Source organism: Pan paniscus, chromosome X (genome assembly GCF_029289425.2).
Source record: "Pan paniscus chromosome X, NHGRI_mPanPan1-v2.0_pri, whole genome shotgun sequence".
NCBI classification, from domain to species: domain Eukaryota; kingdom Metazoa; phylum Chordata; class Mammalia; order Primates; family Hominidae; genus Pan; species Pan paniscus.
This window is the reverse complement of record NC_073272.2, coordinates 34114868-34138531: the sequence shown is the minus strand read 5'-3', so window position 1 is coordinate 34138531 and position 23664 is coordinate 34114868. Positions and strand designations below refer to the sequence as shown.

The 23664-nt window shown below is 32.7% G+C and overlaps 1 protein-coding gene across 1 annotated transcript in view; it reads left to right on the top strand.

Moving 5' to 3' along the window:
- Positions 1-23664, top strand: part of DMD (dystrophin) — a 2218635-nt gene that overhangs the window by 1010030 nt on the left and 1184941 nt on the right. The window contains exon 42 of the mRNA XM_063601607.1: positions 21071-21265. Coding sequence (XP_063457677.1) covers positions 21071-21265 — 195 coding nt within the window. The remainder of the gene's footprint in view (positions 1-21070; positions 21266-23664) is intronic.

Here is a 23664-nt window from a genome sequence, read left to right as displayed (position 1 = left end):
TATTGATATGTGCAGTTTTACTATCATATAATGTTACTGATAAAATTAAAAAAATATAACTCATTTTTAGCATCAGATGAGGAAACTTGGTTCACTAAAGTTAGTATTATCTTTATTTGAATGCTACAACCTTGAAAAATTATTACATTTGATAGAACTATTTGGGAACAGTTTGTTACTTCTCATTGTGACTATGGACATTAATGGGATGCCCATATTCCTTCCATTCCCTTTTCTTAGCATAGTGGAAATGATTACAGATATCAGTTATGTTTCTTGACTGATGTTACAGTCATTCCGCATTATGAAGTATGCAAGACTAAATTTTTACAAAGGGTATCTCTTATCCTTATGATAGCCTAAAAAGGTGAAAATTTGTCAAGCAGCTTTCCTAAGATCCTATAAAATTAGGGGCCAGGGTTCCAGCATCAAGATGTAGTTTTACTTATTGAATTAACACAGAGTTTTGTTGATGATTTTCTTTGATGATGGGGGTAGTGATCGTGGTATTGTTTTATTACATTGGTTTCTTCCTTTTTTTGTTCATTTTTAATGGGAACCTCCCAATAATGGTGAGGATGCAGTTAAATGGTAACTCCATACACTTAGTGTGAGTCTAGAAATAAATTCAAGTTTTATTTTGAATACACTGAATTGGTATTTCTTTCATTGAATAAACATTTATCTAGTGCCTCCTAAGTGCCAGACAACACAAAACGTAAAATACCATTGGCAAATCCATAGCAATCATACAAAAGACGTGATATTTGATAAATATAACTCATACAATGAAGAAAAAAAAGAACAAGAATTTATACACAGCAATTTGACCTCCGTTTGCAACACAACAATATAAAGTGTAATTTTCTCCAATCTAAATTTGCTTTGAAAATATGGAACACCAGCTGGAAGGGAGCTCAGATGGCTTCTGCAGTGGGGTTGGAAATATCCTTCTGAGCATGTCCAGAACAACTGGTTAAAAATAATTAAATCACTTGCACCATCTGTGAATCATTCTGATTCTTCAGTGATTACTTAAGACTCTCATTGTATGGAACATATTCTGAGAACAGATGAATAAAATCTATTCAAGTGTATATTGTTTTCCACTTTGATTTTCACAAAATAAAAGGATTATAATATTTTCAAGTTGGTAAGTTATCTGATAATTCTCCTGCCCTCCTTTATGATCCAGTTGCTTTTGAAATATTAAGGTTTGTGTAAAATTTAGTTTTATTAATAATATAAATTCACATAGCCTTGATGTTATAACATAATTTTGCTTAAAAACATTCTATCATTTTTACCCTTTATTTAATCTTTTGAGTGTAGTTTAGCACCCATTTAGTAACAGCCAAGAGAACTAAATGGAAGTCCGAATTGATTGCATTCTCAAATTTAGCACCATATGCTATAATCATGAGCAGTTTTTAAAATTCTTAAATAGCTATTTTAACACATGTAAAACAGAGGAAAGCTATATTTAGTGGTGACTAATCCATGGATGAAAGATGCATGGATTAAATATAATCCAAGTGCCCATATCTGTACAAACTTAAGATGTTCAGATAATTTGGAGGCATTGTTAACTGTTTTTCTGGATATCAGTGCATGGGCACTTCTTGCCAGAATAAATTAACTGGGGAAAGTTCCAGAAGGTCCATAATTTTCCATAATAATTAGTGCTTTCTTAGTTAATAGACTATCTGGGTGATGAAAAATAAATGAATTACCTAACAAATACAGTTATCTATAACATGTAACTCCATCTGTGACCCGTATAAAGCTCAAAATGTGTTAACTGGTTAGTATCTAGACAATCATAAACACACATGAAACATGAATAATATCAGTCACTATATTTTCATTTCTTGCTTCATAGATACACTCGAGTATTTCATATGTGGAAAATTAAGAGATCCAGTCCTCTTCATATATTGGCCTCCCTAATGGGAAAGGGTCTCTTTAATCCGCTACAAAGCCCTCCTCTTCTTTAAACTTGCCAAGATGTCTTCTACCTCAGGTCATTGCAATTATGTTTCCTTTGACTTGGGCCTCTATTTCTGGATATTTCCTTGCTGGTCTCCCGTCACATTGCAGGATGCAGAGTGAACATTATCTCCACAGGTGGCCTGCCTTCGACAACCTATTTTATGTCGTTCGCAACATCCATTCTATCCTTACCATCATGCTCTAGAACATCAGCTAGACGTTTCCCTTCTAATATTTACTGCAATCTGCAAATGTTACCTTTGCATGTTTACTTGTTTATAATTTGTCTGCTATCGTTAGAATGTAGGCTTGATGAAGTCAGGAGCCTATTCTATCTTGTTAGTCACTATTTCCCCAAGACATAGAGTCTATCACAGAGCAGGTATTTAATGAAAATATGTGGAATGAATGATTGAATGAATGAATGTATAACATCTTCCTGTGGAAATCCCTGCAGTTTCAGAGTTGGTTGTTCTGTATTTTTATGTCAGCGGTATCCTAATGCCAGTCTGCCATGGTCCAGAAGTTTTCAATGGTCCATAAGGAAAAGAAAAAAAAGAGCAATTTTTTATTTAGCTTTTCATAAAGCAAAGTTTTTTAATGCAAGAATTGTCCTTTCTTTCAAAATTATGGGTTTCAACAGTTTTGGAGGTATTAAAATGGCCTTTCTTTTTCTTTCTTCTCATTTTGTTACAATGTCCTTTACTAGAAAAAGTAAAGGGCAGAACTTTCGTGATGTTCCCTAATAGTTTTTTTTTGTAATATTGTTATTGACCTATGAAATACAATGTCCGTAAACCACCAACTTAGATAAATTTATTTACATGAAGGAATACCATTCCTGCTAAGTTTCTATATTGGTTGCTTGAAGTTTCAGAATGCGGAAGAGAAAGCATGAAAGCCATCACCTCCTATTTGTGTGGCCTGTTCGGCAAGCAGTACTGGCCCCATAACAATTATCCACTGGAATAACATTCTTGAATTTATTTGGTCACATGTGAGGAGCAAAAACAAGACAAAATACACAAAAAAGAGTAGAATTAGGGTATCACAACATTTGTCTAACATTGTTCAACGTTAACACTTACAAATAATAAAGGTACCAAAATGGTATTTTCTTGTATATAAATATTTTCATCCTCTGGATTTGAATCTATTTTTGTTTGTTTTGGTGATATAAAGAACTCATAATAGTATCATTTCTTGATGATATTTGGAATCCAAAAATTAATTCAAAACAGAAGTATTACATTTTCTGTCCTTTTCATAATTGAAAACAATGCATCAAGATCAAAAACTTAACAAAATGCGTTAATGTTATTATGCATGCTTTTTTCACATTCTTTATTTCCCAGTGATCATAATGAATAATAATTAACATAATTATTTGTGATTGACAAAAGACTCTAATTTCATCATTTTAGTTAATTATTATTTAAGAAATAATTGGTCTGGATATAATATAAGCAAATTAAATCTGTATTCTGAAAAGTTTTGAGAAGTGAAAAAAAATTTATGTTTTATTTGGTAAAATACTTTATTTCTGTTGTAGCTGCTTTTACAAGGAGATTGTGGGGAGGAACAGTCATATCCAAGTTCTCAGTTAATTACCTTTTCAAAATATATGATCTAAAATGGAGTGAAAATTGATTGTGTCAATATGAGTTTTTAGAGTTAAAACTTGTAAATTTTCTGGACAGAATAGAACAATTTTATATTGGAATCCTTGCCATAGGATAATACAATGACTATTATTTCCTGGAACATTGACAGAGAACAAGCTATTTTAGGAGAAACTATCTTGATTTGTAAAGTAGAGCACATTAAGCCTAAGGTGTCATTAAATTCACAAAACTTTTAAAAAAGAATTGAGCGTAATGTTTGGTAAGAGAAAAATGGTTTTCTTCAGTGACTATTACCATATTTTGCAAAGTTATAACCTGGCAAAATATATTATTTTGGGAAAATAATATTAAATATAAGCATTTCTATACACACAGTGGCACTTTATTTATTCAGAGGTCAGATGGACATCATTTTAATTTACCTGCAACACAGCCAAGAGTCAGGAACGGAGTAGAACAAAAGACCTCTCGATTCCCAAAATTGATTTTTTAAGGTTCATGAAATCCAAAGCATACTTATATTTCATTATGAAATGAATTTCCAAATCCTTTTTTGGAGATTTTTAAAAAATTTTGCTTTGATTAAAAAGGTAATTCTAATAAACTTAATTATCTTTTTTTTTTTTTTTTTGCCCCTAGTAGCTTTGAAGCCAAAATGGGACAGAAGGAATAAATGACTGAAACAGGAGATAATAGCTGCAGCCTCGAGTAAGGTGAAAAAGAACCTATATATATGGACTCATAGTTTGGGGAAATAATTTAGCACAGGGCAACACAGATGAGAGAGGGAGGGATGGAGGAAGGGAGACAGAGAGAGTAGATAATTAGTGTTTATTTCATTTTATACTTATGGATAATTTATTTCAATAGTTTATTCATATAGTTAAGTAAATACTTTTTTTTTTTTTTGAGACAGATTCTCACCCTGTCACCCAGGCTGGAGTGCAGTGGCATGATCTCGGCTCACTGCACCCTCTGTCTCCCAGGTTCAAGTGATTCTCCTGCCTCAACCTCCAGAGTTGCTGGGATTACAGGCAACCGCCATCACGCCTGGCTAATTTTTTTATTTTTTTAGTACAGACAGGGTTTCACCATGTTGGCCAGGCTTGTCTTGAACTCCTGACCTCAAATGATCTGCCTGCCTCGGCCTCCCAAAGTGCTGGGATTACTGGTGTGAGCCATGGCGCCCAGCCCAAGGATCTTTAATATCTTACCTATGTGCAAAAGTGTTTAATACATAATGCCATATGGCATATTAGCTTCCTAAATCACATACCACTGCCAGCAGCTAACTTATATCTCTATATTTACATCTGAGGCTGCATAGGCACACATAAATGTATTCATATATATTACACATATGCTTATTTATGTAGCTATGCTATATGTTATTTGCTATTTACATCTATTAAGTTACTTAGCAAAATATGCCCTTTGGCTTTGAAAAAAATGCCTGCTGAACTCATCAAGATTATGATTTTTGTAGGTTATTCTCCATCTTTTAGTCGAGTTCCTAAAGTTGTGTGTTTTTAACTGCCTGCTTTTTATTGCAGGTATATGAAATTATTGTGCATATTTCAAAGAAGAATAGAATGCAGGGTAACTCTCAAACTTGTTATTTGGAATTAGGTCAGATAATTTTGTAAATACTGTTATCAATATATCACAATGTCATTAGTGTCCCTTCAAGTTAAGGGCATGGAAATAAAGATGGTCTAATGTGCCAGGCCAAAGAGGAAAACTTTTCAGCTTAGCAAAGTGACTTCAAATACATGGGGAGAATTGAAGCAGTCATTTCAAATGCAAACAAAAAGTTGTATTTTTATGGATTACAGCATCCTTAGCTAAATGTTTACTTTGGCTTGGGTATTTTTCTCATTAGTGATACTTATTTAATTAGTTGCTTATAAATTGAACCTGGGAAGTGTAGTTTGTAGTGAGCCGAGATCAAGCCACTGCACTCCAGCCTGGGCAACAGAGCGAGACTCCGTCTCAAAAAAAAAAATTGAGTACTTAAGATCAATTAAAATATATCGAGTATTGGATGCTGTCACATAAGAGTGCTATTAGCCATTGGCTGTTAAATTTCCTCATCTCCAGGAATCTCAGGCACCTAAAAATTATTCTCTTTACTTCATGGGCAACAGCAGCCACTAGTCTTTGCCACGACTCTTCTGTCAATTGGGTATGCAGTGAGGGGCACCAATATGGTTTTAGGTGATGATGTGAAATTGTTTCAAAATGCTTTCATTCTCCCTTCTGAATTTTGTCTTAGTCTATTCTTCCATAATATTGGGAGCCAATTAGTAGTACATGCCTTCCTGCAGCTTGAATAGAAGTGAAGTCTATTATGAACAATAAAGTCAATTAGAGGGGGCCATGCCTACTGATAAATATGTTATGTAAAGACTCAATTTACCTTGAAATCTGTATCTATTTGCATCTACTCTTTAGTGCTAGTTCAGAGCTCTGTGCGATTATTTTAAATGTATTACAGTATTACTTTAATCAATTAATACAAAGGTAGATTAAGGAAACTTTACTACTCTTCATTTCTTCATTCTGCTGATTCCTCCCTCACTGAAGCAAAAGAAAAGTCTACAATTTAGTCTTTAAAAAGTCTATAGTTTAGTCTTATCTCTTTGTACTATATTCCATATACTATTCATTCTTACCAATGAATAGTATATATAGATATATTTTACTTTTTAAAAAAATACTGCTTTATTCTGTGTATTATTTTAAATATAACAGTCAATTAGAAACATGTTCCCAGGTAATGTATATAGATCTTATACATTCTTTGTGAAAGTCTTAGATGATGAATCAAAATGTATTCTATTATTCTTCTACATTTCTGGATTATTATATTTTGATTAGAAAAGGTGGCCTATCAAATCTTTCTTTTTGATCCTTTTAAAAGTTTCCTCTCTATGTAATTTTTAATGTCCCAAGTAAATAGGAGAATATGCTTTTTCCAGTGTGCACAAAATACGGATTAAATTTAGCTTGTCGGTTTTAAACCGCCTCTATTCTTGTTTTTTATTTTTATTTTTTGTCTATTTTAATCTAACAAATTACAGAAGAGTTGTATGTAAGGTACCAATTACAGCTATGATTTTATCATGTTCTCCTTTTATTTCTAGTAATTTTTACCTTATGTAGAATGCTGCCAAATGTTTGGGGCATAGCAATTAATGACTACTGTGCTTTGGGAAGAAGTGTGATTTTTGTCATTACAATGGTTCTCTGAGACCCATTTAGTGCTTTTCGGTCTTGAACTATACCTCATTTGATGCTATTATTTTGACTTTCACTTTTTAAAAAATGGTTTTCTAAATCACCATTAACGCAGCATTGTGACTTTGTATTTTTATGTTTCTTGTAAACAGCCTATAGATGGAGTGTGCATTTTAAACTAGAGAATTTTGTCTTTTTAACTTATGCAAATATTTTTACATCTTTATAGGGTACATGTAATATTTTGCTACATGCATAGAATGTATAATGATTAAGTCAGGATAGTTAGGGTATCCATCATCTCAAGTATTTATCATTTATATGTGTTGGAAATAGTTCAATTCCTCTCTTCTAGGTATTTTGAGAGATACAATATATTGTTGATTATAGTCACCCTACTCTTCTTTCAAACATTAGCACTTACTCTTTCTATGCAACTGTATGTTCGTACCCAGTAACCAATCTCTCTTCACCCATTCCGCCCACCTACACTCTTCCCAGCCTCTGGTATCTATAAAAAAAAATCACATATTCTTACCAATACGTACTTGATCTTATGAAGATATAAAAATGATAGATAGTTCATCTTTAGATGAGACATTTTAACCAACTTCATTTTTATTATAACTCTTATAACTGTGTCTGTTTTAATTCCTTGTCATATTGATGGTCATTATTTTATCATTTTATTTACTCTTATCCCTTGTCTATAATTTTATAATTCATCATCTTCTTCACTGCACTCTACTGCATCTCTTCCCGCACTTATAGGTTATTTATAAGTTATACTTTGTACTATCATTTTACTAGTGCTGTTTCCCATTTTAAACAACAATTTTATGCCTATATTTCTGTAGTGTTGAGCCAAAATTAAATAAGAACAATGCCCTCATCACCAAGATGATTTACTTAGTCACCTCCTCATTATTTTCAATCAAAGGCAAAATCCTTTAAAAACAAATAATTTGTAATTTTATTTCCTGGCTACTATTGTTTTCACTTGTAGTATCACATACTAGTTCAAGATGTCATGTTATTACTTAAATTACACTATCACTTCATAAAATTTGACCACAAACCACACAAGGTTTATTTCCTATCACTGTTTTTTTGTACCGTTTATTTCTCATTGTTTTGAAATCTTTATTACACAGTCATCCTTCAGTGTCTGTGGGGCACTGGTTTCAGCATTTTGATATCAAAATTCAAGAATACTGAAATTATTTATATAAAATGGCATAGTGTTTGCATGTAACTATGGACACCCTCCTGAACACTTCATATCATCTCTAGATTATTTATAGTACCCAATACAATGTAAATGCTATGTAAATAGTTGTTATGCAGTATTGTTTAGGGAATAATGGCAATAAAAATGTCTGTACATGTTCAGTGCAGACACAGCCATCCATGTATTTTTGCAAATGTGTTCGATCGATGATTGGTTAAATCCACAAATGTGGAACCCATGGATACAGAGGGCCAACTGTACTTCAGTTTTAATTTGGTTGGAACACATGAGAAATGTCCTCATAAAAACATAAAGGATGTAAACTTTGTAAACCTTGCATTTTCGAAATGATCTTTACTTTGCAGTCATCATGATGGATTTATTGGATAGTAACATTCTTTAATATCTCTCCTCTTTTTTTAGTAGTCTCTGTAGGTTATGAACAATTGTCTTCCAGTTTCCATTGTTTTCTTGTTCCAACTATCTTCAAGCTACTATTGTTTCCAGTGTAAAGTCTGATTCTAGTCCAAGTGTCATTTATTTGTATTTAACCTTTTTTCTTTCTCTCAAACTCTAAAGATGCTGTCTGTCCCATCTATTGAAGTACAGAAATTTCATTAAGATATAATTTTAAATGTTTCTAAATGTGTCCCTGTTTATTATTTTATTTTATTTTATTTTGTTTTTATTTTTGAGACAGGGTCTTGCTATTGCCCAAGCTGGAGTGCAGCGATGCAATCATAGCTCACTGCAGCCACCAACTCCTAGGCTCAGGAGATCCTATTGCCTCAGCCTCTTTAGTGGCTGGGACTACAGGCCATCAGTACCATGACTGGCTAATTTTTAAAACATTTGTTTGTGGAGATGATGTCTCATTATGTTGCCCAGGCTGGTCTTGAACTCCTGGAATCAAGTAATCTTCTCACCTCAGCCTCCTAAAGTGCTGGGATTTCAGTTGTGACCCACCACTTATTTAATTCTTTTTTGCACTTAGGTAACATTTTAAATAACCAATTAATATTAATAACTTCTTTAGCTCTGGAATATTTTCTATTATGATTGTTTTAATTATTACAAATCTTCCATCTCTTCTTTTTTCTCATTCTGGTACTTATCATTGCTTAATAGGTATCTTAGATCTGTTCTCTAAGTCTCTTATTTTTTCACTATTAATGTCAGTTTATTTCTATTTGTCTTTAAATTGTGATATACTTCTTCTGGTTGACTGTAAAGAACCCATATTTTATTTTTAGCCATGATTATTCTCTTTTCTAAATTGTCTATTGTTATTTAAAAACTAGGTAACAGGCTTTCTGTGCTCTAATGTTAACCTTTTAATGTTTCTAATTTTATTTTTATTAAATGTATCTTCCGTATCTTCTAGTATACTACTTGTATGGACTCTCAGCTTTGTCTTTCTCTCCAGCCCCTTGTGTCTTCTGAAAAAGCCTTTGCTTTATTTTCTCTCATGCCTAAGTCAAAGAACGTAAAATGTCTTGGCGCAAACGCAGTTAAGGTCTTGATATTTTGATGCATAGTGATTGATTGAGAAGCAACATGGATACTGGAAGTTTTGTTGTTGTTGTTGTTGTTTTGATCTGATGAATAATTATTTAACAAGCTGAAACCTATTCACAAAATTTACATATGGGAAAACATCTCTGATCTCATGGACAAGGGGTGGAAGTAAGGCTGTCCTCAACCATGTAGTACAGCCACTCTCCAGTAATGCCTGCATGAAAGAAACTAGCAGGTACTGACCCCCTTCTTAAGTCAAACAGATCTCCTTAAATCAATGGTCTCCAACAAATCATTCCACATATATACTTGAAAACCATCAGATCCATAATTTCTGTCTCAGATCGTGCCAAGATACACATGTCTTTGAAATACCACCAGTTCATCATCATTCTCTCTTCACCTGCAATTTTTTTTTCCATAATTTGAGGTCCTGATACATATATTCTTCTAAATTGTAGCAGTTAGTTGTGATTGTCTTGATGTTGCATGGACTCAGTTCAAAGTGAAACAGAAAACATATCTACGATGTGATTTACCCATTCTCAACATTTCTATTTTGTGTGTCTGTATTTGCACAGACACGTACATGCATACATGTGCATATATATAATTAATAAGCTTTGACCATATAAATAATGCAAATTATGTATAATTCACAATAATAGGTTTTTAAATTAATTATCTTCAGAGTTGAGTGAGATTACTTACAGATTTAGGCTGTGTCTACCTGAAAACAAAATACAGTGTATTAGCAATTCAGTAAAATCAATTGGATATAGAATAATAACAAATCAGTTGAGTTTTCACCTTGTGACATTTTAGTTTGGATTTAGTAGCCTGTCTAAATTACCTTTGTGAAAAAACTAGGCTACAAGTATTTTCTGATAGATATAATACTAGCATTAGAATTATTCATATAATCTTAGTTTTCACATTATTTAAAATAGAACACATTGTTATATTTTAATAAGCAATTTGAAAAAGAAACAAATCTTTCTTGTATGATTGCCATTATAAAAGAATATTAATTGAGTGCTCATTAGGTAACTTTAACCACATTAAGTACTAGACAGCCCTTTGGACAGAGACTGAGTAGAATAAAAAACGATTACAGAACATACTTTGGTATTAACCTTTTCTATAAATAAAATCTATTGTCATTCTCTAGATTAGCACTGTCCTATAGAACTTCCTGAGATGATGGCAATGTTCTATATCTACACTGTCCAATAAAGTAGCTATTGAGGCTACTGAGAACTTGGCTAGTAAAAACAGATGTACTAAATTTTTAATTGTATTTGCTTTTAAATAATTTAGATTTACATTTCTTTCGTCAAGTGTAGCTAATGACTACCATACTGGATAGTGTAATTATATGCATCTTTACTATCACTCGCATTTCTAATGAAGAGAATACTTCATTGAAAAACATAATTATGACACATGCATATTTAGACATAGATACTGAGTTGCCACATTAATCTAGAGATAGTGTCCACATTTTCTGAGGGGTGTGACAAATGTAATATAGAAATAAAAGTGTGAGTTTATTCTGAAAAATCTACTCAAGTTGACAGATCCACAAGGCAACAGAAGTTAAAAGTGATATAGTAGGATGAAATATAACTGCAGTATTTAAGGTCTTTCCATACTTATTTTTTCTTGTGTTACTTTTATTTTCACACTGAATTAAGTATAAGTATGTGTGTGAGGTGGAGGGAGGGTTCGATTTGCTTGTCAACATACAAAAAGATTGCTATAACAAGTATTCCCAAGCTGACATTTTGGAATAGCATAAAATAAAAAATATATACTAGATATATAAACGAAAACTTTTATGAGAAGAGTTTGGGAAGAGTTATCAAAGGTTAAAATGATTTTTTGAATACAAGTCTTCTCATACCCTTCAATTTGCTAATAGACATTATGATACCCATGAAGAAGCTAAAATTAGTATATCTTAATATTGTCTATATGTCATTACCTCAAATAATTGCTTATGTTTGTATTCAAGTATAATGAGTCAGATTAGTAACTAAAAGACAATTTAAGGACCTAAGCATGCGTGTACAATAGCATGTAGCTAATGTGCTATGAATTGAAGAAATGCGACATAGTGAAATGAGATATACCTTTTAAATCTATGACAATAAAGATTGCATTATAAAATGAAGAAAATATTCCTGTTTGAATTCTGAATATTCCTAAATATAAATTATAAATGTAAATCCCAGCAATTGTAACCACATATCTATCTTATAATTATCCTGTTAAGTTGATACTTGTTTCTTCATTAATTTATCCAACAAATATTTTTGATAACATACTGTATGCTAGGTACGAGGCATGAGTCTTTGCTGCATTTATTTTTTGCTGCCTTATAAGTTGGCTAGGGTGTATAACCTTATCTATTAATTTATAGGTTATTTTTTGGAGATGGTTTTACAAAGCAGGCCATGATTGTTGGTGCTTATATATTGCTGCTTATGTGTTGATACTTATCTTGGTGGCAACCAAAGCCCTTATTTTTCTCTTCTCTCACAGGCCATACTTAGTGACTAAAATTTTATCAAGTTACTAATTTATGTTAATTCTTTGAAAATCTGTATAAAAATGCAAATGTTGTTCTTTGAAATGAAAGACTTTAAACCACTATAAGCCATTAACACATTTTCCAGATTCAGTTTATCAGCTTAATTAGATAGTAATTGAGCTTGGCCCTGAGGAATTAGGTAAATTTCATGGTGTAGAAAGTCAGAATCCACATGAGGCAGGTCAATGAGCAGGTCTGTCCAGACCTTTTATATAGGACACTATTTATACCTGGCCTTCTAGAAGTAGGGTGTATTTAAAGACTGGCAAATCCAGCATCATCTGCATATCTTTTTCACTGACAGCTTGCCCTGCTTTAAAAATTAATTCTAATTTTAGAAAATAAATAATATGGGTATAAAGGATGATTTTCTTTCATATTTTACCTTGACTATTTTGTGTATGTTAGTGAGTTTTATTCTTTTTAAACAAAGGGGGTAAATTGTTGATTGATTCTGAATAATTATTCTGAGATGGACATGCCCTTTTTTTGGTTACATAGCTTCACATAAGCAATTTTATAGATGATGCAATAGGAAGGGGGAAATCACATAAGAGCAAACACTCTCTCATTGCCATTTTTTCTATGCACGGTCATAACCAATATGCTTAGACTCATTAGATTGATTATTCAACGTCTTTCTACGCAGTGACTTGACTAAAACATACAAAACGAAGTACTGTCAGAATGCTGTTATTGTCATGCCATTATATGTATCCAAAACAGTGACAACGCAGATTAAAACCATACCCGTCTCATCTGTATCATGTTGTTTTGTTTTTCTGCTTTATTGTTTGGGGTTTTTTAATCACCCTGGACCAATACAATATTTTTGCCTAATTTGTTTGTGATTTGCATTTTTATGCTTATAATGTCTATTATAATTATCCAGGAGAAATAGATAAAAAATCTCTCAACTTTGTTTATTACTGTAATGATTCCTAGAAGGAAACTTGTCTTTCTCTGAAGACTCGTGGGGCTAAGAGACAGAGCTACTTGTCTAAGACTTAAGTCTTTCCCATTGCCTTTTCATTTATGACCCATCAGAACCTACTTAAAGCCTGCAGTCCTATTTTGGATTTACATATCATTGTGTTATTACTTTTAAATAATCCATAATATTTAAGAATGTCCTTTTGAGGAAAGATAATCAGATATAAACTGACATACTTTCATATTATGGCTCATAGATTTTCATATTATAGCTCACACTAAATCGTTAATAAATCTTACTTTGAGGATTTGCTTATTTTCATCTTCATTAACACCAATGCAGTTAACAAAAAAAGGCTCCATCACTATTTTACTGTTTTTGGTCAAGATAATAGTCTATTTTTGTTAGACTTTTGATGCATTGATATATTTTTCATGTGCCATATTTATATGAGATATATAGTTATTTTGTGGCATATGTCATAATAATATGTCATATAGCACATTTTTCTTCTTGAGTTTCTTTGACCTCATTACTCATAAATGGGCCAGTAACCTGAATACATTTAAAGGAGAAAGAGGTCTTTTAAATCATGGAGGAAAACATTTTGTTTAAAAACCTAGACATAATGCACCATTTGTTTCAAAACAGGATTGCTTTTATCCTTTGCCGTTATGGCCCTTCAAGAAACAAATTTTATGTAATGAAAAGAACGTGATAACTTAAGTTTCAGATGAATGAAAATGTATTCAAAACTTTGTGAGTGATACCTGTGCCTATTTACACAGCTCAAAATCTTAAAACTGTTTTGACTTTAAGTTTAGATCATACAAATCATAATTTTGTTCTATAATAGTCATTAAGCATTGATCGAACTTTTCATTTTTAAATAGAAATAGGCATTTTATGGTTTCTTTCACATATCTTTTTGTTTCTAGAAAATGAGGCTAGTATATTCTTTGGAGTATATGTGGTTAAAAATGAAAATAAACACAAAGAAATAAAATGAATTAATCAGATTATAGCATTTCCTTGTTAACGATGCATGAGTATCTATAATGATATAAGGTGGTAAAGAACATTAACAAAAGCAAGTTGATTTTCAAAAGGTTAGACAGGATTTGTACACATCAGAACTCAGAGGGATATAATTATTCAAGGCAGAGTTAATGAAAGTCAAATGAAAAGGATTAATCTGAATGAGTACCTGGATTTTGCATAAAGAAGAGAAAATGAACATGATATTTCTAATTACACTGATTTTTAAATAACTGTCTGAAATTTTTATTAAACCAAACTGAAAGTCATTCAATGGATGTAGTTCTCTCATCATAGATTCACATGACTGTGTCAATAGGAATGCTATACTTCTAAGGAATAGATAGTAAACTAGATCTCCAAATGTCTGGTTCTCTTTTGATTCAATTTCTGGTAGCTTCTTGTATATGGAAATTACAAAAAAGTCTATATATTAAACATTATTGTATATATCAGATTGCTATAATTAATGAGAATATTCAAACTTAATAACACAGAATTTTCTAGAAAATGAGTTCACAGTTTCCCAGTGGTGTTAAAAAGTTATTTTGGAATATTTCTATTTCTCAAGAAAGTTCACAGGATCAACCCTTAGTTTTCTCTAGTCAGTTGATCTGTACCACTTAGTATCTGTTATCTGTGATGACTGGACACTACATGTCAAGATAGTAAATCTTTCAATAGATCTGTCTTCATTAAATATATTTAAAGTATAACATTAACCTTTTAGACTTTATAACATATAGCTGAATTGTTGCCCCTAGGTAATTGTAATGAGAAGCATCTTAGAAATTACAGGTATTCTAATTTATCTTTATAATGGAAAGAAAAATTGTTGAAAGATTACTTAATTATCAGTAGTTTAGGATAGAAATGATTTTTCTCATTCAGATTTTTCTAAAGTAATAAACTATACCTTTTTATTGATTATGTTCAACCGTAAGAATTTTAATATTTCTAAGTGTTCTAGAAAATGTGTTCATGCCGTGGCTGAGCATGGAGGGATTATTTCCATGTATTGACACTGGTTGCTCTATGGCTTATTTGTGACAATCTTGAAAATAATCACAATATGCATATTATTAGAGCATTCTCAACCTGCAGTTCAATGGCTAATATTTCTTTTAAGAGTATTTCGATCAGGTTAATAAAAGCTTCTTCCTTATTAAAAAGTTTGTAAAAAATCATTTCTAGAACCAGATATAGAATTACAATTATTTGTCACTTATTTAGGTATCTAAAATTTTCTTAAAAATTGAACTCTTGTACACAGAGTAAAAGATGGTTACCAGAAAAATTGGCAATTTAAATAGATGCCACATAACATTCTTCTAAAAGAGATTTTCATTGAAAGATAGGTGAAAATGGTTTTTAGTTTAATGTTCTGAAGAATATTTGTTAAATCGGTATATAATAATCTATGGCAGACACATGGGGTCAGGTGGAGAGAAGCTTAACAGATGAGAAGCCAGGGTATGGTGTGCTGCCTACATTCTTTAAGCCCTGGTTTAGGACTATGATTAATACTGGATCTTATTTGCTGAGACACAGAATTCTGGTCTGAGAGCACGAATTATTATTTTCTAAGTGAATCTAATTTTTATCCAGTGTCACTGAATGATTTTTTCTTTTTTTTTTAATTATACTTAAGTTCTGGGATACATGTACAGAATGTGCAGGTTTGTTGCATAGGTATACATGTTCCATGGTGGTTTGCTGCACCCATCAACCTGTCATCTACATTAGGTATTTCTCCTAATGCTATCCCTCCCCTTGCCCCCCACCCGCCAACAGGCCCCAGTGTGTGATGTTCCCCTCCCTGCGCCCATATGTTTTCATTGTTCAACTCCCATTATCAGTGAGAACATGCAGTGTTTGGTTTTCTGTTCTGTGTTAGTTTGCTGAGAATGATGGTTTCTAGTTTCATCCATGTTCCTTCAAAGGACACGAACTCATTCTTTTTTATGGCTGCATAGTGTGCCATGGTGTATATGTGTCAATTTTCTTTATCCAGTCTATCACTGATGGGCATTTGGGTTGGTTGCAATTCTTTGCTATTGTGAACCGTGCTACAATAAACATATGTGTGCATGTGTCTTTATAGTAGGATGATTTATAATCCTTTGGGTATATATCCAGTAATGGGATGGCTGGGTCAAATGGTATTTCTGGTTCTAGATCCTTGAGGAATCGGCACACTGTCTTCCACAATGGTGGAACCAATTTACACTCCCACGAACAGTGTAAAAGAGTTCCTATTTCTCCACATCTTCTCCAGCATCAGTTGTTTCCTGACTTTTTAATGATCGCCATTCTAACTGGTGTGAGATGCTATCTCGTTGTGGTTTTGACTTGCATTTCTCTAATGACCAGTGATGATGAGGTTTTTTTCTTATGTTTGTTGGCCACGTAAATGTCTTCTTTTGCGAAGTGTCTGTTCATATCCTTTGCCCACTTTCTGATGGGGTCTTTTCTTTCTTGTAAATTTGTTTAAGTTCCTTATAGATTCTGGATATTAGCCCTTTGTCAGATGGATAGATTGCAAAAGTTTTCTCTCATTCTGTAGGTTGCCTGTTGACTCTCATGATAGGGTCTTTTGCTGTGCTCTTCAGTTGAATTAGATCCCATTTGTCAATTTTGGCTTTTGTTGCTGTTGCTTTTGGCGTTTTAGTCATGAAGTCTTTGCCCATGCCTGTATCCTGAATGGTATTGCCTAGGTTTTCTTCTAGGGTTTTTATGGTTTTAGGTCTTAGGTTTAAGTCTTTAATCCATCATGAGTTAATTTTTGTATAAGGTGTAAGAAAGGGGTCTAGTTTCCGTTTTCTGCATATGGCTAGCCAGTTTTCCCAACACCATTTATTAAATAGGGAATCTTTTCCACATTGCTTGTTTTTGTCAGGTTTGTCAAAGATCAGATGGTTGTAGTTGTGTGGTGATATTTCTGAGGCCTCTGTTCTGTTCCGTTGGTCTATATATCTGTTTTGCTATCAGTATAATCTGTTTTGGTTACTGTAGCATTATAGTATAGTTTGAAGTCAGGTATCGTGATGCCTCCAGCTTTGTTATTCTTGCTTAGGATTGTCTTGGCTATATGGGCCCTTTTTTGGTTCCATATGAAATGTAAAGTAGTTTGTTCTAATTCTGTGAAGAAAGTCAATGGTAGCTTGATGGGAGTAGCATTGAATCTATAAATTACTTTGGGCGCTATGGCCATTTTCATGATATTGATTCTTCCTTTCCATAAGCATGGAATGTTTTTCCATTTGTTTGGGTCCTCTCTTATTTCCTTGAGCAGTGGTTTGTAGTTCTCCTTGAAGAGGCCCTTCACATCCCTTGGAAGTTGTATTCCTAGGTATTTTATTCTCTTTGTAGCAATTTTTAATGGGAGTTCTCTCATTATTTGGCTCTCTGTCTGTCATTGGTTTATAGGAATGCTTGTGATTTTTGCACGTTGATTTTGTATCCTGAGACTTTGCTGAAGTTGCTTATCAGCTTAAAGAGTTTTGGGGCTAAGACGATGGGGTTTTCTAAATATACAATCATGTCATCTGCAAACAGAGATAATTTGACTTCATCTCTTCTTATTTGAATATCTTTCTTTCTTTCTCTTGCCTGATTGCCCTGGCCAGAACTTCCAATACTATGTTGAATAGGAGTGGTGAGAGAGGGCATCCTTTTCTTGTGCCAGTTTTCAAAGGGAATGCTTCTAGCTTTCGCCCATTCAGTATGATACTGGCTGTGGGTTTGTCATAAATAGCTCTTAATATTTTGAGATTTGTCCCATCAATAACTAGTTTATTGAGTGTTTTTAACATGCAAGGGTGTTGAATTTATCGAAGACCTTTTCTGCATCTATTGAGATAATCATGTGGTTTTTTTGGTCATTGGTTCTGTTTATGTGATGGATTACATTTATTGATTTGTGTATGTTGAACCAGCTTTGCATCCCAGGGATGAAGCCTACTTGATTGTGATGGATATGCTTTTTAATGTGCTACTGGATTTGGTTTGCCAGTATTTTATTGAGAATTTTCTTTTTTGTTGTGTCTTTGCCAGGTTTTGGTATCAGGATGCTGCTGGCCTCATAAAAAGAGTTAGGGAAGAATTTCTTTTCTTTTGTATTGCTTGGAGTAGTTTTAGAGGGAATGGTACCACCTCTTTGTATCTCTGGTAGAATTCAGCTGTGAATCCTTCTGGTCCTGGGCTTTTTTTTTTTTTTTTTTTTTTTTTGGTTCGTAGGCTATTACTGCCTCAATTTCAGAACTTGTTATTGGTCTATTCAGGGATTCAACTTCTTCCTGGTTTAGTCTTGGGAGGGTGTATGTGTCCAGGAATTTATCCATTTTTTCTAGATTTTCTAGTTTATTTGCGTAGAGGTGTTGATAGTATTCTCTGATGGTAGTTTGTATTTCTGTGGGATCAGTGGTGATATCCCCTTTATCATTTTTTATTGTGCCTCTTCGATTCTTTTCTCTTTTCTTCTTTATTAGTCTGGCTAGTGGTCTATCTATTTTGTTAATCTTTTCAAAAAACCAGCTCCTGGATTCATTGGCAAATCTCATTTTTTTTTAACGTTGCTTTCTGCAAATGCCAAAATAGTCAAAATTTTGGTTTGAAATTTCATTTAAGGAAGTTAAATACAAGTTAGCAGACAAAAGTGAGTATATTTTGAGTGTCTTTTTCTGCTTTATATTTGACCATACAGCTAAGTTTCTTGCTGGCTATAATCCACAATTACTATATTTATTAAGCACCAATATGAATTTAAGATAGCTGAGAGCATCTCAAATGAAAGTAATGAAGACTGAGAAAACTACATACCAAAGAAGAATCAGAAAATAGATATAAAGATCTTAGAATTATTTTTCTTTTAAGAAAAAGTGATGAGGACATGCATCAAAACTTTTCTGAATTCCCACTGCTTTTTTTAAGGCCACCCAGATTTTTTTCTAAATATTTTCAAGATATGTCCAATTCTGAAACAACTCCCTTGATTAAACAACAAAACAAATTAATAAATAAATGAAAAACTACAACTTGTCTTCTACTTACTCTGTTCCTGATAACAAAAACCTTTGTTTTCCAAAAACTTACAGGTGTAAAATGTATCATTAAAGGCAGATATAATTGCAGCATTAAATAAGTATTATAAGAAATATGCTTGCTTTAGATGATGTGAAGCTATCTTTACTGCAGGGGTTACAGCAACTAACGTGAATAAGAAAGACGAGCTTATTAACTTGTAAATTTTATTAAGAACAACATAATGGTCACCAACCAGTGTAATGCATGCAAAACACAAGCTTGTGTTACTTGTGCTGTTGATTCTACTGTTTAATGTGTCAGTGAAAATTTCACATTCAAATAGCCTGCTGAGTTATTTTTCTTTTAAATGTGTAAAATGCTTATGATGAAATAGTGAAATTAAGAATTTCTTAAGAAATCTGTTAAATTCTGAATTTTATTTATCAAACTCTGGCTCAAGTTTCTAATATCCTTTTAAATGTAAATGAGAAATATATATACATTATTCCATTGAACATGAAGGAATGTGTGCCATGGATTTGGTCCAGATATACACAATAAAACAAATGTTGTAAAAGGTATAATTATTTAATAGCTAATTTGTGCAATTCTGTGAATTTGCTATATCACAAGTAGATGAGATATCTAAATTAGAATTATTTCATTTTTTATATCATGTAAAAATTGAGTATGAAAATCCTAGGTCAGAGAAATTAAAAACAAAACATAAAGTGACCAGGTTGTAAATTTTACTCCTCTTTGTGTGGGGTTCAGTCTAGTATCCCCAAAGTCCAATTTATTACATTACTGCAAAAATAAGTATGGTGTTGTCATAAAAGGCTGTGCAGTAATAAATGGCTACGTTAGCATGCTTATCGTTTGTACTTCCCCAGAGACCCTACCACTGAAACCCTCAGGTGACCTCATCAACAGGCAGGTGGCAGTTGATCAATTCTAGACAAAGTTATTGGGAGAATAATTTCAATTACAAGAATTTTGCTGCCTATAGTGTAGACAGAAGAGAGCACAGGTCATCCATCTTTCTGAATTTGCGTGCCAAGTAGTATTTATTTTTTGCTCTTATAAAGAATAGGGAAAGAGGTATTACTGGGAAACTCCAAAAGGACTCTGGAGCTGGAAATTCTCATCATGTCTAGCACTTGGATCCCAGTTAGAAAAGTGTAGGTGCAAGAGAAGAGGCTAGTGCTCCCTTATATATCAGGACATTCTGGAGTTCTTTTTAAAATATAAATTCCACAGTCAGTTCTGCTCATATAGCAGCTTCATTAGCAGCTTAACTTAGCAAGAGACTAGCAACAAAAACAGGAGCTAATGTCTAGAATTTGGAGGAGAAGAGGGCTTAATACAAAGTTACATACCAGCCTAACTACTTCGTATCTGTTGTATCTCAATGAACTTTCCTATAGATATAGGAAAGTTGCCTGTGTTAGGAATAAAACAGATATGAGTCCCCCTCACCCAATCCCATATCTAGATTTCCAGGAAAATTAGGATTTTAAATGTCAGTTGCAAATTAGAATTAGAAATTTAAATGCCGGTTGCAAAAATCATCTTTTTCTTAGGATAAAACTACTCTCCTTATGACCTCATGGTCTTTCGTCTTATGTTTATGGTGCTAATATGTGTGTGTCACTTATTATGAAATGCTTTTAACACTTTCTGGAAAAAGTAGGTATATAATTAATAAATCACCTTTTTACTAGACTTACCATCATGAGGTTTTGAATCCATTTTCAGCCCAGTTTGTAGATTCACTTGTCAGCTGTAGAATGAGACCTATATAAACTTAATGGAGGAGGTTTCACTGTTAGGAAGCTAAAAAAAATTATTCTTTTGTATATCTATACCAGCACACTGTCCGTGAAGAAACGATGATGGTGATGACTGAAGACATGCCTTTGGAAATTTCTTATGTGCCTTCTACTTATTTGACTGAAATCACTCACGTCTCACAAGCCCTATCAGAAGTGGAACAACTTCTCAATGCTCCTGACCTCTGTGCTAAGGACTTTGAAGATCTCTTTAAGCAAGAGGAGTCTCTGAAGGTAAAACCAAAGCACTTTCATTCATATTTTATAAGGTAATCATACTGATCATTCATAGTGCCAGAACAATTGACTTAAATTGTATGCATCATGATGGCATTTTGACTTTCACATGGAATTCTTAAAAATATTTGATAGTGTGGTTGGCTTCAGAAATCTAGGGTAGAAAGACATAAGTTAGAAGGTGTATTTTACAATATTTAGCTTTGAGAGACATCATAAAATGAAGAAATGCACAAAAATGATCATTTTTACATGCAGTAGGGACAGAGAGGAACCACCAGAAAATAAACTTTGATGGAAGAACAGTTTATTCCTACTTAATGGATGACTTCTGTTTCATTTTCCAAAAAGGGAAATTAGATTTTTCATTTATATGTAATGTATATTGTTTTTGTTTTATATTTTTTATGTATACATATTCAATTTCAAATTAATGTCAATACCCGTGCTATAACATATGGAATAAAATTGAATAGAAATCAATAAAATATTTTCTTTATAACTGCCAGTTAAAGGCTACCAACAAAATCCAGCTGTTTTCAAACCACCAACAGCAAGTTACTAAATTCTCAAGTAAGGCAAATCATGATAATGAAATAGGCTATGAATTTTAGAAGGCAGTGTCTGAAGATAAATGAATGTAGGATCAAGAAAATGCACATAATAATGTGTCTCCAGATAATTTTCATGATCGTACATTTTACACTCAAAATGAAATATTATAGTATACCCAGAGCTTGGTATTTTCAAATGCAAACAGTATGTGATTATAGGCAAAAGATGGGTTTGCTATCAGCAGCACATATTAGCTAAAGTATTTTATACTCAAATTGTTTCCTGGAAGCTCATTCTATATCACACATTTGCCTGTATGAATATACAAATGGATAAAGCTATTTGTTTGTTTTGGAAATCGGTGTTGCAGTATCTTCAGTGACTTGACTTTAATATCTTAACATTATATCAAATAAGCTATAAAATTACACAGTAAAATAAGAGCTTCACAGATCTCTGAAACTATTCCATCCATGTCAGTATGGCACTGTTTCTTATTCTGTTTGAAGTAAAAGTCAAATCACTTATTGGTACAATGAAGAAAAGAAACCTAATCAGTTAATAAAATACAGCTGACATGCCAGAATTCCTGTCATTATTTCTATTAACTAAGTTCTGATGGCAGCATAGTTTGTAAGTGCATCATTGTCATTCAATAAGTAAATTATTGCCAATGAGCTAATATCCATTCCTTCCCAGGTTCATGGACATTTGGTTCAGGAGACTAGTGACCCTGATCTTATTAAGTTGCCCATTGAATAACTCTGTCTCCATACCTCTTAGCCTGGCATACTCAGAATGTTAGACCCTTGGCTACACTCACAGTGAATCATTTGTTCATCCTGATCTATTTAATATTATTATAGCTGACATCAATCATAATAGTATTGATTACTGCGGTTTATAATATGGTATTATTGTAGATTTAATTTAGCTAAATGGTTGAATCCCCATAAGATACAGTTGTGGGCATGATTCCTTCTGTCTCCCAACAAATCTCCAGCAGGTGAATGGGCTTCCTGCCTTCATTGACTTTTTTGAAGGGGGATAGTTTTGAGCTCAGTCTTTTCAATGAATATGTATTTCCTGTTAAAGGCATTCATCATTGTCATTATTCAGTAGTAAAAATAGAAAAGCAGTGCATAAATTGTACAGCTGCTTGTTGGGAAGGTTTGAAGTTGTGGTTGATTTTATTCCTGACAGATATGCATGAATCAAATTACAGAACTATAGTAGGTATTGCTGTGCTTTAACATACATATTTTTTGAAAGTGCAGTACAACACAAATAATATGTAATATGTTAAAAGAATTACTTTCTAAACAAAATACAACTAAAATAGCACGTATGGTTTCAATAGATGTATTGAATTGGAAAGCTACGTAATCATGTTGACAGAGACTATGCAGATAAACACAAACATATATATATAAATATGTATATATATATACATATATATATGGAAATCTGCATTTAATAGCAAAAACACTAGCTAAGGCAGAGCTAGAGAAGAATGAGAAACATACACATAAGTAATATTTTCTTTCTTATTTCAGAGCCAATATTAACAGTTAATTGATTGTGATTGCTTATATGTACAATGTTAATAATACTCATAACAGACAAGAGTACATAATTTTAGAAGAATTGCAATTTTTTGGAAGTTTAGAGCAATATTAACTTGCATTTCATTTTTAAGAAAAAATTATTTTCATGATAAAATTTTCCAAAATATAATTACTGTGTTAAACCGTCAAATCCTGCCTTAAAGTATCTCATATGAAAGCATGAACATAGAATTTCTTAGCATCGTAAGTTTTAAATTACCAAAAGGTTTTCTC